This window comes from Myiozetetes cayanensis, unplaced genomic scaffold (assembly GCF_022539395.1).
Source record: "Myiozetetes cayanensis isolate MyiCay16 unplaced genomic scaffold, myiCay2020 scf1037, whole genome shotgun sequence".
NCBI classification, from domain to species: domain Eukaryota; kingdom Metazoa; phylum Chordata; class Aves; order Passeriformes; family Tyrannidae; genus Myiozetetes; species Myiozetetes cayanensis.
Window position 1 is genome coordinate 1 of NW_026086647.1, and position 13,885 is coordinate 13,885.

The following is a 13,885-nucleotide window of genomic DNA, read 5'->3' on the forward strand; positions in this document are numbered from 1 at the left end:
AGGGGGTTTTGGGGTCCCCAGGGGTTTTGGGGTCTCTAAGGTGGTTTCTGAAGGATTTTGGGGTCCCTGGGGGTTTTGGGGGTCCTGGGAGGTTTTGGGGTCCTGAGGGGATTTGGGGCTCCTGAGGGGCTTTTGGGGGTCTCAAGGTGGTTTCTGAGGGGATTTTGGGGTCCCTGGAGAGGTTTTGGGGGTCCTGAGGGGATTTTGGGTGTCTCAGGGGTTTTGAGGGTCCTGGGGGTTTTTGGGGGTCCCTGGAGAGGTTTTGGGGGTCCTGGGGGTTTTGGGGTCCTGAGGGGTTTTGGGGTCTCAAGGTGGTTTCTGAGGGGATTTTGGGGTCCCTAGGGGGCTTTGGGGGTCCTGAGAGGTTTTGGGGTCCTGAGGGGATTTGGGGGTCCTGAGGGGGTTTTGGGGTGCTCAGGGGGGTTTCTGAAGGGATTTTGGGGGTCCCAGGGGTTTCTGGGGGTCCCTGGAGAGGTTTTGGGGTCCTGGGGAATTTTGGGGTCTCTGGGATGTTTTGGGGGTCCCTAGGGTGGTCTCTAAGGATTTTGGGGTCAAGGGGGATTTTGGGGTCCCTGGGGAAATTTTGGGGTCCAGAGGAGTTAATTTTGGGGTACTGAGGGGTTAATTTTGGGGGTCCAGGGGGTCAGTTTTGGGGTCCGGGAGGGGATTGAGGTTCGGGTTCTGGGGTCCGGGGTCAATTTGGGGTCCAGGGGTTCTGAAGCCTCAATTTTGGGGTCCCTGGGGTCAATTTTGGGGTCTGAGGGGGTAATTTGGGGTCCGGGGGCACTTTGGGGTCCTGAGGGGTCAATTTTGGGGTCTCAGGGGGTCAATTTGGGGGTCCTGAAGGGGTCAATTTGGAGGTCCAGGGGGTCAATTTGGGGTCCAGAGAGGTCATTTTGGGGGTCCTGGGGGCAGCTTTGGGGTCCAGGGGGTCAATTTTGGGGTCCGAGGGAGGAATTTTGGGGTTCAGGGGGTCAATTTGGGGTCCTGGGGTCAATTCTGATGTCCGGGGTCAATTTTGGGGTCCGAGGGGTCAATTTGGGGTCCAGGGGTAATTTTGGGGTCCGGGGGTCAATATTGGGGTCCAGGGGATTGAGGGTCGGTTTTGGGGTCTGGGGGTTGAGGGTCAGTTTTGGGGTCCCGGGAGGTCAATTTTGGGGTCCGGGGGTGAATTTTGGGGTCCGGGGGTCAATTTTGGGGTTCAGGGGGTCATTTGGGTCTGGGGGTCAGTGGGGTCCAGGGGTCAATTTTGGGGTTCAGGGGGAATTTGGGGTTCAGGGTCAATTTTGGGTCTGGGGGCCAATTTGGGGTCCGGGGGTCAATTTTGGGGTTCGGGGGCTTAAAGCTCATTTTGGGGTCCTGGGGGTCTATTTGGGGTCCGGGGGTTAAAGCCTCAATTTGGGGTCCGGGGGCCAATTTTTGGGGTCCTGGGGTGCCAATTTTGGGGTCCGAGGGGGTCAATTTTGAGGTCCAGGGGTGATTTTGGGTCCGGGGTCATATTTGGGGTCCGGGGGTCAATTTGAGGGTCCGAGGGGGTCAATTTGGGGTCCGGGGGTCAATTTGGGGTCCGGGGGGTCAATTTGGGGTCCTGGGGCCAAAATTGGGGTCCAGGGGTCAATTTTGGGGTCCTGGGGGTCAATTTTGGGGTCCAGGGGGTCAGATTTTGGGGTCCAGGGAGTCAATTTTGGGGTCCGGGGGTCAATTCTGGGGTCCGGGGGTCAATTTTGGGGTTCAGGGGGTCAATTTTGGGGTCCGGGGGTTCAGTTTGGGGTCCAGGGGGATGATTGGGTCAGTTTGGGTTCAGGGGGCCAATTTTGGGTTCCAGAGGAGTCAATTTTGGGGTCCAGGGCGTCAATTTGGGCCTGGGGTTGGTCAATTTGGGGATCCGGTGGGTGGGGAGGGTTTGGGGTCTCTCCCAGAATCACTCACCGTGTGGGGGTCCTGGGCGCGCGGGGGCTCGGGGCTCCCCTTTATGGGGCGCAGGGAGCCCTCCTCCCTCCTCCTTTTGTGACCTTCTGGGTCCCCTCTGCCCTTTGGGGCTCCCAAAATAGCGCCGCCCTCCCCCCACCGCCCGAGCGAGGAAGGGGAGGGAATCGCCCTCCCCACCCCACTTTGGCTCCTCGAGGGATTTTGGGGGACCTCTTTGGGTTTAACCTCCTTTACTCCTGTCCCCACCCCATTTTTGGGGTTTTTCCCTCAATTTTCATTTTTTTTTGGGGGTCCCCAAGACTCCCTCTCCCTTCTGGCCCCTCCCCACTTTCCGGGGTTCCTTTAGCCCTGCCCCCATTTTTGGGGTGCCCTGACCCTCCCCCTCGAATCCCCTCTCTCTTTTCACGTCGCCCCCAAAATTTTTGGGGACCCCTTGCCCCCCCAAATTTTCCAGGGCCCCTTTGACCCCTCCCCTTTTGGGGTCCCAATTTGGCCCCTCCTCTTTTTGGGGGTCTCCCCTTGCCTCTTTTAACCTCTCCCCACCCAATTTTTCCCTCCCCCCAAAATTCTTGGGGTCCTTTTTCCCCTCCCCCTCGTTTTTGAGGCTCCGCCCCTCCTTTGGCCCCTCCCCATTTTTAGCCCCTCCTCTTTTTGGGGTGCCCAAATACCTGAGGGGGCGTGGCCTAAGGAGGGGGCGTGGCCCCCTTAATAACCCGCTCGTTAATATTAATAAGCACCTCATTAATATGCATAAACCGAGCGTTTATCACCGTTATGCAAATGAGTTGGCTGGCGCCCCGCCCACCTCATTAATATTCAACGGTCACCGTCGCCATGGCAACCCCCGAGGCCACGCCCCCCGCGCCGCCCCTTCAGCCAATCAGAACCGCCCGGCAACGCTCCCTGATTGGCTGCCGGCCCCGGCCAATCAGAGCTCTCTGTCCCCTGTCTCGCATGCAAATTTATGCAAATGAGCGCCCCTTAAGGAGCAGCCCCGGCCCCTCCTCATTTCAGGTGGGCGGGGCTTCGAGAGGAGGAAAGGGGGTAAACCGAGGTGAGGCTGCGCTGAGGGGCGTGGCCTCGCTTAGTAGCCCTCGCCCTTTCCCTCGAAGCTCCTCCCCTTCCTTCCTTCTTCATTTGGGACCCCTTGGCCCCTCCCCTTTGGCCCCTCCCCCTTTCTGCCCTGCCATTAAACCTCCTTTAGCCCCTCCCACTTAAGCCACGCCCTCTGGGCCTCCCACCCCTCGTAGGCCACGCCCTTCTCCCAAAGCCGCGCCCCTCCCTCCCCGTTATTCCCGTTATCCTCCTCACCCCCTCAGGGCTTATCAGGCCACGCCCCTCCCATTCGGACCCCTTAGCCCCACCCACTTAAGCCACACCCCTCCTTGAGCCACGCCCACTTCCCAAGCCACGCCCCCCTGCTTAAGCCACGCCCTCCATCCCCTTATCCTACTCATCCCTCCTCCCCTGGACTCATCTGCTCCCTCAAGCCCCACCCACTTAAGCCACGCCCTCTTCCCCAAAGCCAAGCCCCTTGCTTAAGCCACGCCCCTTTCTCCATCCCCATTATCCCCTCATCCTCCGTCATCCTCCTCCCTCCTCCCTCCTCCTCCCCTCCCCTCAGCCCCTCCCATCAGGACCCCTCAAGCCCCACCCACTTAAACCACGCCCCCTTTCCAAAGCCACGCCCCTCTTAAGCCACGCCCCTCTCTCCATCCCTCATTATCCCCTTTATCCCCTCATCCCCATCCCCCTTTCCTCCCTCCCTCCCTCCTCCCCACTCCACTCCTCAGCCCTCCCTATCAAGACCCTCTCAAGCCCTCACTCCACTCCTAAACCACTGCCCACTCATCCAAGCCACGCCCACTCTTCGGACCTGCTTAAGCCACGCCCTCTCTCTCCATCCCATTATCCCCTCATCCCCCTCATCCCCCTCCCCCTCTCCCACCTCATCTCAAGCCCCACCCACTTAAGCCACGCCCTCCTTCAAGCCACGCCCTCGACATTCTTAAGCCACGCCCCCTCTCTCCATCCCCGTTATCCCCCTTTATCCCCGTCATCCCCATCCCCTCCTCCCCTCCTCCTCCTCCCCTCAGCCCCTCCCATCAAGACCCCTCAATCCACACCCATTTAAACCACGCCTCCTCGTCTAAGCCACGCCCTCACTCCATCCAACCACGTCCATCCCTCTTAGCCACCCCTCTCTCCACTCCCCATTATCCCCTTTATCCCTCTCCTCCTCAGCCCCTCCCCACCTCAGCCACTCCCTCAAGCCCCACCCACTTAAGCCACGCCCCTTTCAAGCCACGCCCCTCCATCCCATTATCCCCTTTATCCCCTCATCCCCCTCCTCCTCCCCTTCCTTCCCCCTCAACCTTCCTCACCAGGACCCTCAAGCCCCACCCACTTAAACCACGCCCTCCTCCAAGCCACGCCCCCACTCCATCAAACCACGCCTCCTCTAGCTCATGCCCCCTCTCTCCCTCCCCATTATCCCCTTTATCCCCTCATCCCTCCTCCCCTTCCCCTCCCCTCAGCCCCTCCCATCAAGACCCTCAAGCCCCACCCACTTAAGCCACGCCCCTTCCCAAGCCACGCCCCTCTCTCATCCCTTTATCCCTTTATCCCTCTCATCCCCCTCTCCTCCCCTCCCCCTCTCTCCCCTCCTCCCCCACCTTCTCATGCCCCTCCCCCTCCCTCCGCAGGCCCTCTCCTCCCCCCGGCGTGTCCGGGGGCGCGCGCGGGGGGCGATGCCGGCATTCCCGCCGGGAATGCTCCTCCCGCTGCTCCCGCTGCTCCCGGGCCTGCTCTTCTTCCCCGCGCTCTTCCTGCTCGCCCGCGCCGCCTTCCGCAGGATCGGGGGGGCCGCCCGCGACAACGACACCGTCCTGGCAGCCAGGTGACAATCCAGGGCTTGGGGACAGCCAGGGGGGACAGCCAGGGGACAAGGGGACAGCCAGGGGATGGGGACATTGGGGACATTGGGGATGCTCTTCCTGCTCGCCCGCGCCGCCTCCCGCAGGATCGGGGGCACGGCCCGCGACAACGACACCGTCCTGGCAGCCAGGTGACAATCTGGGGACAGGGGACAGCCAGGGGGACAGGGGACAGCCGGGGACAGGGGACAGCCAGGATGGGGACAGGATGGGGACAAGGGGACATTGGGGAGGGATAGCCAGGGATCGGACAGGATGGGGACAAGGGGACATTGGGGATGCTTCTGCCTGCACGCCGCCTTCCGTGCAGGATCAGGGGCTGCCCACGACAACGACACCGTCCTGGCAGCCAGGTGACAATCCCGGGCTTGGGGACAGCCGGGGGGACAGGGGACAGCCAGGGGATGGGGACAGGGATGGGGACAAGGGGACATTGGGGACGCTCCTCCTGCTCGCCCGCGCCGCCTCCCGCAGGATCGGGGGGGCAGCCCGCGACAACGACACCGTCCTGGCAGCCAGGTGACAACCCGGGGACAGGGGACATCACTGGGGACAGGGGATGGGGACAGGGATGGGGACAAGGGGACATTGGGGATGCTCCTCCTGCTCGCCCGCGCCGCCTCCCGCAGGATCGGGGGCAGCCCGCGACAACGACACCGTCCTGGCAGCCAGGTGACAATCCGGGGACAGGGGACAGCCAGGGGGACAGGGGACAGCCAGGGGATGGGGACAGGGATGGGGACATTGGGGACATTGGGGATGCTCTTCCTGCTCGCCCGCGCCGCCTCCCGCAGGATCGGGGGCAGCCCGCGACAACGACACCGTCCTGGCAGCCAGGTGACAATCCGGGGACAGGGGACATCACTGGGGACAGGGGACAGCCAGGGGACAACCAGGGGATGGGGACAGGGGGACATTGGGGATGCTCTTCCTGCTCGCCCGCGACGCCTCCCGCAGGATCGGGGGGACAGCCCGCGACAACGACACCGTCCTGGCAGCCAGGTGACAATCCGGGGGACAGGGGACAGCCAGGGGACAAAGGACAGCCAGGGGACAGGGGGACAGCCAGGGGACAGGGGACAACTGGGGGACAAGGGGACAGCCGGGGGACACCACGACACGACACTGTCCTGGCAGCCAGGTGACAATCCGGGGACAGGGGACATCACTGGGGACAGCCAGGGGGACAGGGGACAACCAGGGGGACAAGGGGACAGCCGGGGGACACCACGACAATGACACCGTCCTGGCCACCAGGTGACATCGCCGGGGTTGGGGACAGCACTGGGGGGACAGCGGGGAGGGGACAGGGAGGGGGACAAGGTGGCATCGGGATGGGGACAGGGGAAGAGGGGATGGGGACACCGCGACAGCGACACCGTCCTGGCCTCCAGGTGACATCACCGGGGTTGGGGACAGCCAGGGGGACAATGGGGAGGGGACAGGGACGGGAGAGACGGGGATGGGGACGAGAGGACAGCGGGCTGGGGACAAGGAGGGGACAGGGAAAGGACAGGGATGAGGATGGGGATTAAGAGGGGGATGGGAGAGACGGGGATGGGGACAAGGGGACAGCGATGGGGACAGGGATGGGGACAGGGATGGTGACAGGGAAGGGACAGGGATGAGGATGTGGATTAAGAGGGGATGGGGACAGGGATGGGGACAAGGAAGGGACAGGGATGTGGATTAAGAGGGGGATGGGAGAGACGGGATAGGGGCAAGGGGACAGGGAGGGGACAAGGGGACAGCGGGATGGGGACAGGGAGGGGATGGGGACAAGGAGGGGACGGGGATGGGGACAGGGAGGGGGACAGGGATGGGGACAAGGACACAGGGATGGGGATTAAGAGGGGGATGGGAGAGACGGGATGGGGACAAGGGGACAGCGATGGGGACAGGGGTGGGGACAGGGAAGGGACAGGGAAGGGACAGGGACAGGGCTGGGGACAAGGATGGGGACAAGGAGGGGACAGGGATGGGGACAGGGAGGGGGACAGGGACACAGGGACGGGGATTAAGAGGGGGATGGGAGAGACGGGGATGGGGACGAGGGGACAGCGATGGGGACAGCGATGGGGACAAGGGGACAGGGATGGGGACAGGGATGATGACACGGGACAGCGGGTTAGGGACAGGGAGGGGATGGGGACAGGGATGAGGACAGGGATGGGGAGAAGGGGACGAGGAGGGGACAAGGACAGGGCTGGGGATTAAGGGGGGGATGGGAGAGACGGGGATGGGGACGAGGGGACAGCGATGGGGACAGGGATGGGGACAAGGGGACACCGGGATGGGGATAAAGAAGGGGACAAGGGGACACCGGGATGGGGACAAGGAGGGGTCAGGGAAGGGACAGGGATAGGGACAAGGAGGGGACAGGGAAGGGACAGGGATAGGGACAAGGAGGGGACAGGGATGGGGATAGGGAGGGGACAGGGACATAGGGACGGGGATTAAGAGGGGGATGGGAGAGACGGGATAGGGACAAGGAGGGGACAGCGATGGGGACAAGGAGGGGACGAGGGGACAGCGATGGGGACAGGGAGGGGATGGGGACAGGGATGGGACAGGGATGGGGACAAGGAGGGGATGGGAACAGAGATGGGGACAAGGAAGGGACAGGGATGAGGATGTGGATTAAGAGGGGGATGGGAGAGACGGGATAGGGACAAGGAGGGGACAGCGATGGGGACAAGGGGACACCGGGATGGGGACAAGGAGGGGACAAGGATGGGGACAAGGGACAGGGATTAAGGGGGGGATGGGGGCAGGGATGGGGACAGGGATGAGAACAGGGAGGGGATGAGGGACAAGGGGACAAGGAAGGGACAGGGACGGGGACAAGGAGGGGACAGGGACACAGGGCTGGGGATTAAGAGGGGGATGGGAGAGACGGGGATGGGGACAAGGAAGGGACAGGGATGGGGACAAGGGACAGGGATTAAGGGGGGGGTGGGATGGCACAGGGATGGCGACAAGGGGACAGGGATGAGGACAAGGAAGGGACAGGGAAGGGACAGGGCTGGGGATTAAGAGGGGGATGGGAGAGACGGGATGGGGACAAGGGGACAGCGATGGGGACAGCGATGGGGACACCGGGATGGGGATAAGGGGACAGCGGGATGGGGACAGGGAGGGGATGGGGACAAGGAGGGGACAGGGATGGGGACAAGGGAACACCGGGATTGGGACAGGGATGGGACAGAGATGAGGACAAGGAGGGGACAGCGATGGGGACAAGGAGGGGACAGCGATGGGGACAAGGAGGAGACACTGGGAGGGAGTTTGGGGACACTGGGAGGGGTTGGGGACATTGAGGGGAGTTTGGGGACGCTGAGGGGGTTTGGGGACACTGGAGGGGGAGGGAGTTGGGGACAGCGCAGGTGGGGCGGGGCGGGATTATCCGCCCCACGTGGCCGGTGACGCGGGGACAGCGGCTTAGGACGTCACCCGTGTCACCACCCCCCACAAATCCCCCGCGGGGACGTGTCACCCGTGTCACCCGTGTCACAAGTGTCACCCGTGTCCCCTCCCCCATGGGCTGTGTCACCCATGTCACCCGTGTCACCTGTGTCCCCTCCCCCACGTGTCACCCGTGTCACCTGTGTCACCTGTGTCCCTCCCACGGGACAGTGTCACCCTGCCCCCTGTCACCCGTGTCACCCGTGTCACCACCCCCCACAAATCCCCCACCCCCCGCGGGGACGTGTCACCCGTGTCACCCGTGTCACCCGTGTCCCCTCCCCCACAGGACAGTGTCCCCGTGTCACCCGTGTCACCCGTGTCCTCTCCCCCACGGGACAGTGTCACCCGTGTCACCCGTGTCACCCTTGTCCCCTCCCCCACAGGACAGTGTCACCCGTGTCACCCGTGTCCCCTCTGTCACCCGTGTCCCCTCCCCACGGGCTGCGCCACTCGTGTCCCCTCCTCCAGGTGTCACCCGTGTCCCCCCTGTCACCCCTGTCCCCTCCATGTCCCCTCTTGTTGTCCCCAACACCCCCAATGTCCCCAACGCCCTCCAATGTCCCCAACACCCCCAATGTCCCCAAAATGTCCCCAAATCCCCCCCAACGTCCCCAAAATGTCCCCAATGTCCCCAAATCCCCCCAGTGTCCCCAACACCCCAATGTCCCCAATGTGCCCAAGTGACTCCAACATCCCCAATGTCCCCAAATCCCCTCAATGTCCCCAAAATGTCCCCAATGTCCCCAACACCCCCAATGTCCCCAAACCCCTCAACACCCTAATGTCCCCAATGTCCCAAAACCACCCCAATGTCCCCAATGTCCCTAAATCCTCCCAATGTCCCCAAATCTCCCCAATGTCCCCAAACCCCCCAATGTCCCCAAACCCCCCAATGTCCCCAAATCCCCCCAATGTCCCCAAATCCCCCCAATATCCCCAAATCCCCTCAATGTCCCCAATTCCCCCAATGTCCCCAAACCCCCCAATGTCCCCAACCCCCCAAGCCCCCCAGGTGTCCCCAGGTGTCCCCAACGTCCCCCCTGTCCCCAGGTTGGTGTCCTCCATCCAGGCCGTGATGGCCTCGACCGCCGGCTACGTCATCGCCTCCTCCTGCCCCCACGTCATCGATGACACGTGAGTCACACCCCAAAATCAGGGAAAATAACCCCAAAATTGGGGGGACTCTTAAAAATGGAACACCCCAAAAAAATGGGGACAAACCCCCCAAAAATGGGGACAAACCCCCCCAAAAATGGGGTCCGTCCTCGCCTCCTCCTGCCCCACGTCATCGATGACACGTGAGTGACACCCCCAAATGGGGGAAATAACCCCAAAAATTGGGGACAACACCCCCAAAAATTGGGGACACCCCCAGGTGTGGAACCATCCCAAAATAATGGGGACAAACCCCCCAAAAATTGGGGACACCCTCAGGTGTGAAACCACCCCAAAAAATGGGGACAAACCCCCCAAAAATGGGGACAAACCCCCCAAAAATGGGATCAAACCCCCAAAAATGGAGTCTGTCATCGCCTCCTCCTGCCCCCACGTCATCGATGACACGTGAGTCACACCCCAAAAATGGGGGAAACAACCCCAAAATATTGGGGACACCCCCAAAATTGGAACACCCCAAAAAAATGGGGACAAACCCCCCAAAAATGGGGAGAAATCCCCCAAAAATGGGGACAAACCCCCCAAAAATGGGGTCTGTCCTCACCCTCCTCCTGCCCCCACGGCATCCATGACACGTGAGTGACACCCCAAAATGGGGAAAACAACCCCAAAATTGGGGGAAAACACCCCCCAAAAAATGGGGACAAACCCCCCCAAAAATGGGATCAAACCCCCCAAAAATGGGGAAAAAAAACCCAAAAATGGGGACAACACCCCCAAAAATGGGGACAAACCCCCCAAAAATGGGGTCTGTCCTCACCCTCCTCCTGTCCCCACGTCATCGATGACACGGGAGTGACACCCCCAAAATCGGGGAAACAACCCCAAAAAATGGGGAAAACCCCCCCAAAATATTGGGGACACCCCCAAAATATTGGGGACACCCCCAGGTGTGGAACCACCCCAAAATATGGGGACAAACCCCCCAAAAATGGGGGAAAACACCCCCCAAAAATGGGGAAAACCCCCCAAAAATGGGGTCCGTCCTCGCCTCCTCCTGTCCCCACGTCATCGATGACACGGGAGTGACACCCCCAAAATCGGGGAAAATAACCCCAAAAATTGGGGACACCCCCAGGTGTGGAACCATCCCAAAATATTGGGGAGAAACCCCCCAAAAATGGGGAGAAACCCCCCAAAAATGGGGATAAACCTCCCAAACCCAGGTGTGCCACCCACAGGTGACACCCCCAGGTGTGACACCCCCACAGGTGACACCCCCACAGGTGACACCCCCACCCCAACAGGTGACACCCCAACAGGTGACACCCCCAGGTGTGACACCCCCACAGGTGACACCCCCACCCCCACAGGTGACACCCCCACAGGTGACACCCCCAGGTGTGACACCCCCAGACTCACAGGTGACACTTTGAGACCCCACAGGTGACACCCCCAGGTGTGACACCCCCAGGTGACACCCCCACAGGTGACACCCCCACCCCCACAGGTGACACCCCCACAGGTGACACCCCCAGGTGTGACACCCTCACAGGTGACACCCCCACAGGTGACACTTTGAGACCCCACAGGTGACACCCCCACAGGTGACACCCCCAGGTGACACCCCCACAGGTGACACTTTGAGACCCCACAGGTGACACCTCACAGGTGACACCCCCAGGTGACACTCTCACTCCCTACAGGTGACACCCCCACAGGTGACACCCCCAGACCCTCAGGTGACACCCCCACAGGTGACACCCCCACAGGTGACACCCCCACAGGTGACACCCCCAGACCCACAGGTGACACCCCCACAGGTGACACCCCCAGACCCCACAGGTGACACCCCCACAGGTGACACCCCCACAGGTGACATCCCCACAGGTGACACCCCCAGGTGTGACACCCTCACAGGTGACACTCCCAGACCCCACAGGTGACACCCCCACAGGTGACGCCCCCACAGGTGACACCCCCACAGGTGACACCCCCACAGGTGACACCCCCACAGGTGACACCTCCACAGGTGACACCCCCAGACCCACAGGTGACACTCCCACAGGTGACACCCCCAGACCCCACAGGTGACACCCCACAGGTGACACCCCACAGGTGACATCCCCACAGGTGACACCCCCAGGTGTGACACCCCCACAGGTGACACCCCCAGACCCCACAGGTGACACCCCCACAGGTGACGCCCCCACAGGTGACACCCCCACAGGTGACACCCCCACAGGTGACACCCCACAGGTGACACCCCTAGACCCCACAGGTGACACCCCACAGGTGACACCCCCACAGGTGACGCCCCCACAGGTGACACCCCCAGGTGTGACACCCCCAGACCAACAGGTGACACCCACACAGGTGACACCCCCAAATCGGTGTCACTGAGGTCATCTGGCACACCTGAGACCCCCAAATTGGGGTCACCTGCACACCTGGGACCCACCTAGGACCCCTGAGACCCCCCCAAATTGGGATCCCTGAGGTCACCTTGCACACCTGGCACACCTGGGACCTCCAAAATTGACACCTGGCACACCTGGGGCACACCTGGCACACCTGAGACCCCCCCAATTCGGTGTCACTGGGGTCACCTGCACACCTGGGACTCACCTGGGACCCACCTGGCACACCTGGGACCTCCAAAATTGACACCTGGCACACCTGAGACCCTCCCAAATTGGGGTAAATTGGGGTCACCTGCACACCTGGCACACCTGGGACCCTGAATTTGGGGTCACCTGCACACCTGGCACACCTGAGACCCACCTGGCACACCTGGGACCTCCAAAATTGACACCTGGCACACCTGAGACCCTCCCAAATTGGGGTAAATTGGGGTCACCTGCACACCTGGCACACCTGGGGCACACCTGGGGCACACCTGGCACACCTGGCAGCCCCCCCTAAACCTCACCTGTCCCCCCCAGGCACTGGCTGGCCTCGGCCTACCCCCCGTTCGCGGTGCCCTACTTCGTGTATGACGTGTATGCCATGTACCTGTGCCACCTGCACACCTGGGCACACCTGGGGCACACCTGAGCTCACCTGTGTCACCTGTCCCCCCCCAGGCACTGGCTGGCCTGGGCCTACCCCCCATTTGCGGTGCCCTACTTCGTGTATGACGTGTATGCCATGTACCTGTGCCACCTGCACACCTGGGCACACCTGGGGCACACCTGGCACCCCCCCAAATGTCACTCCCTGAGCTCACCTGTGTCACCTGTGCCCCCCCAGGCACTGGCTGGCCTGGGTGTACCCCCCGTTCGCGGTGCCCTACTTCGTGTATGACGTGTATGCCATGTACCTGTGCCACCGGCACACCTGGGCACACCTGGGGCACCTGGGACCCCCCAAATCCCCCTTTAACCCCCCAAATCAGGGTCACCTGCACACCTGGGACCCACCTGAGTGCCCCCAAATTGGGGTAAATTGAGGTCACCTGCACACCTGGGCACACCTGGGGCACACCTGGGGCACACCTGGGCACACCTGAGATCCCCCAAATCTCACTCCCTGAGCTCACCTGTGTCACCTGTGCCCCCCCAGGCACTGGCTGGCCTCGGCCTACCCCCCGTTCGCGGTGCCCTACTTCGTGTATGACGTGTATGCCATGTACCTGTGCCACCTGCACACCTGGGCACACCTGGGGCACACCTGGGGGCACACCTGGGGCACCTGGCACCCCCCTAAACCTCACCTGTCCCCCCCAGGCACTGGCTGGCCTCGGCCTACCCCCCGTTTGCGGTGCCCTACTTCGTGTATGACGTGTATGCCATGTACCTGTGCCACCTGCACACCTGGCACACCTGGGGCACACCTGGGACCCCCCTAAACCTCACCTGTCCCCCCCCAGGCACTGGCTGGCCTCAGCCTACCCCCCGTTTGCGGTGCCCTACTTCGTGTATGACGTGTATGCCATGTACCTGTGCCACCTGCGGCGCCCGCAGCTGAAGGGCCACGCCCGCCCCGCCCCCGGCGCCGCCGCCGCCGCCGCCTTCCTGCGAAAGGACCTCCTGATGGTGCTGCACCACCTGGCCATGGTGCTCGTCTGCTTCCCCGTGGCCACCGTGAGACACCTGGGCACACCTGGGGCATCAAACACACACCTGGGCACACCTGGGGGCACCTGGGCACACCTGGGCACACCTGGGCACACCTGGGGGGCACTGAGAGGGGATTTGGGGGCACCACCTGGCCATGGTGCTCGTCTGCTTCCCCGTGGCCACCGTGAGCTCACCTGGGCACCTGGGCACACCTGGGGGCACCTGGGGGCACCTGGGCACACCTGGGCACACCTGGGGCATCAAACACACACCTGGGCACACCTGGGGCACCTGGGCACACCTGGGCACACCTGGGCACACCTGGGGGCACTGAGGGGATTTGGGGGCACCACCTGGCCATGTGCTGCCTGCCAC

General features: G+C 62.6%; 1 protein-coding gene across 1 annotated transcript; it reads left to right on the forward strand.

Moving 5' to 3' along the window:
• Positions 1 to 4,647: 4,647 nt before the first annotated feature.
• On the forward strand, positions 4,648 to 13,708 carry LOC126635003 (ceramide synthase-like; the record flags this gene model as incomplete). Its single annotated transcript, XM_050305928.1, has 5 exons — positions 4,648 to 4,828; positions 9,384 to 9,467; positions 12,395 to 12,434; positions 12,721 to 12,771; positions 13,391 to 13,708. Coding segments are annotated over exons 1-5 (642 nt in total), but the record flags the coding sequence as incomplete, so codon positions are not given.
• Between the last annotated feature and the right edge of the window lie 177 nt (positions 13,709 to 13,885).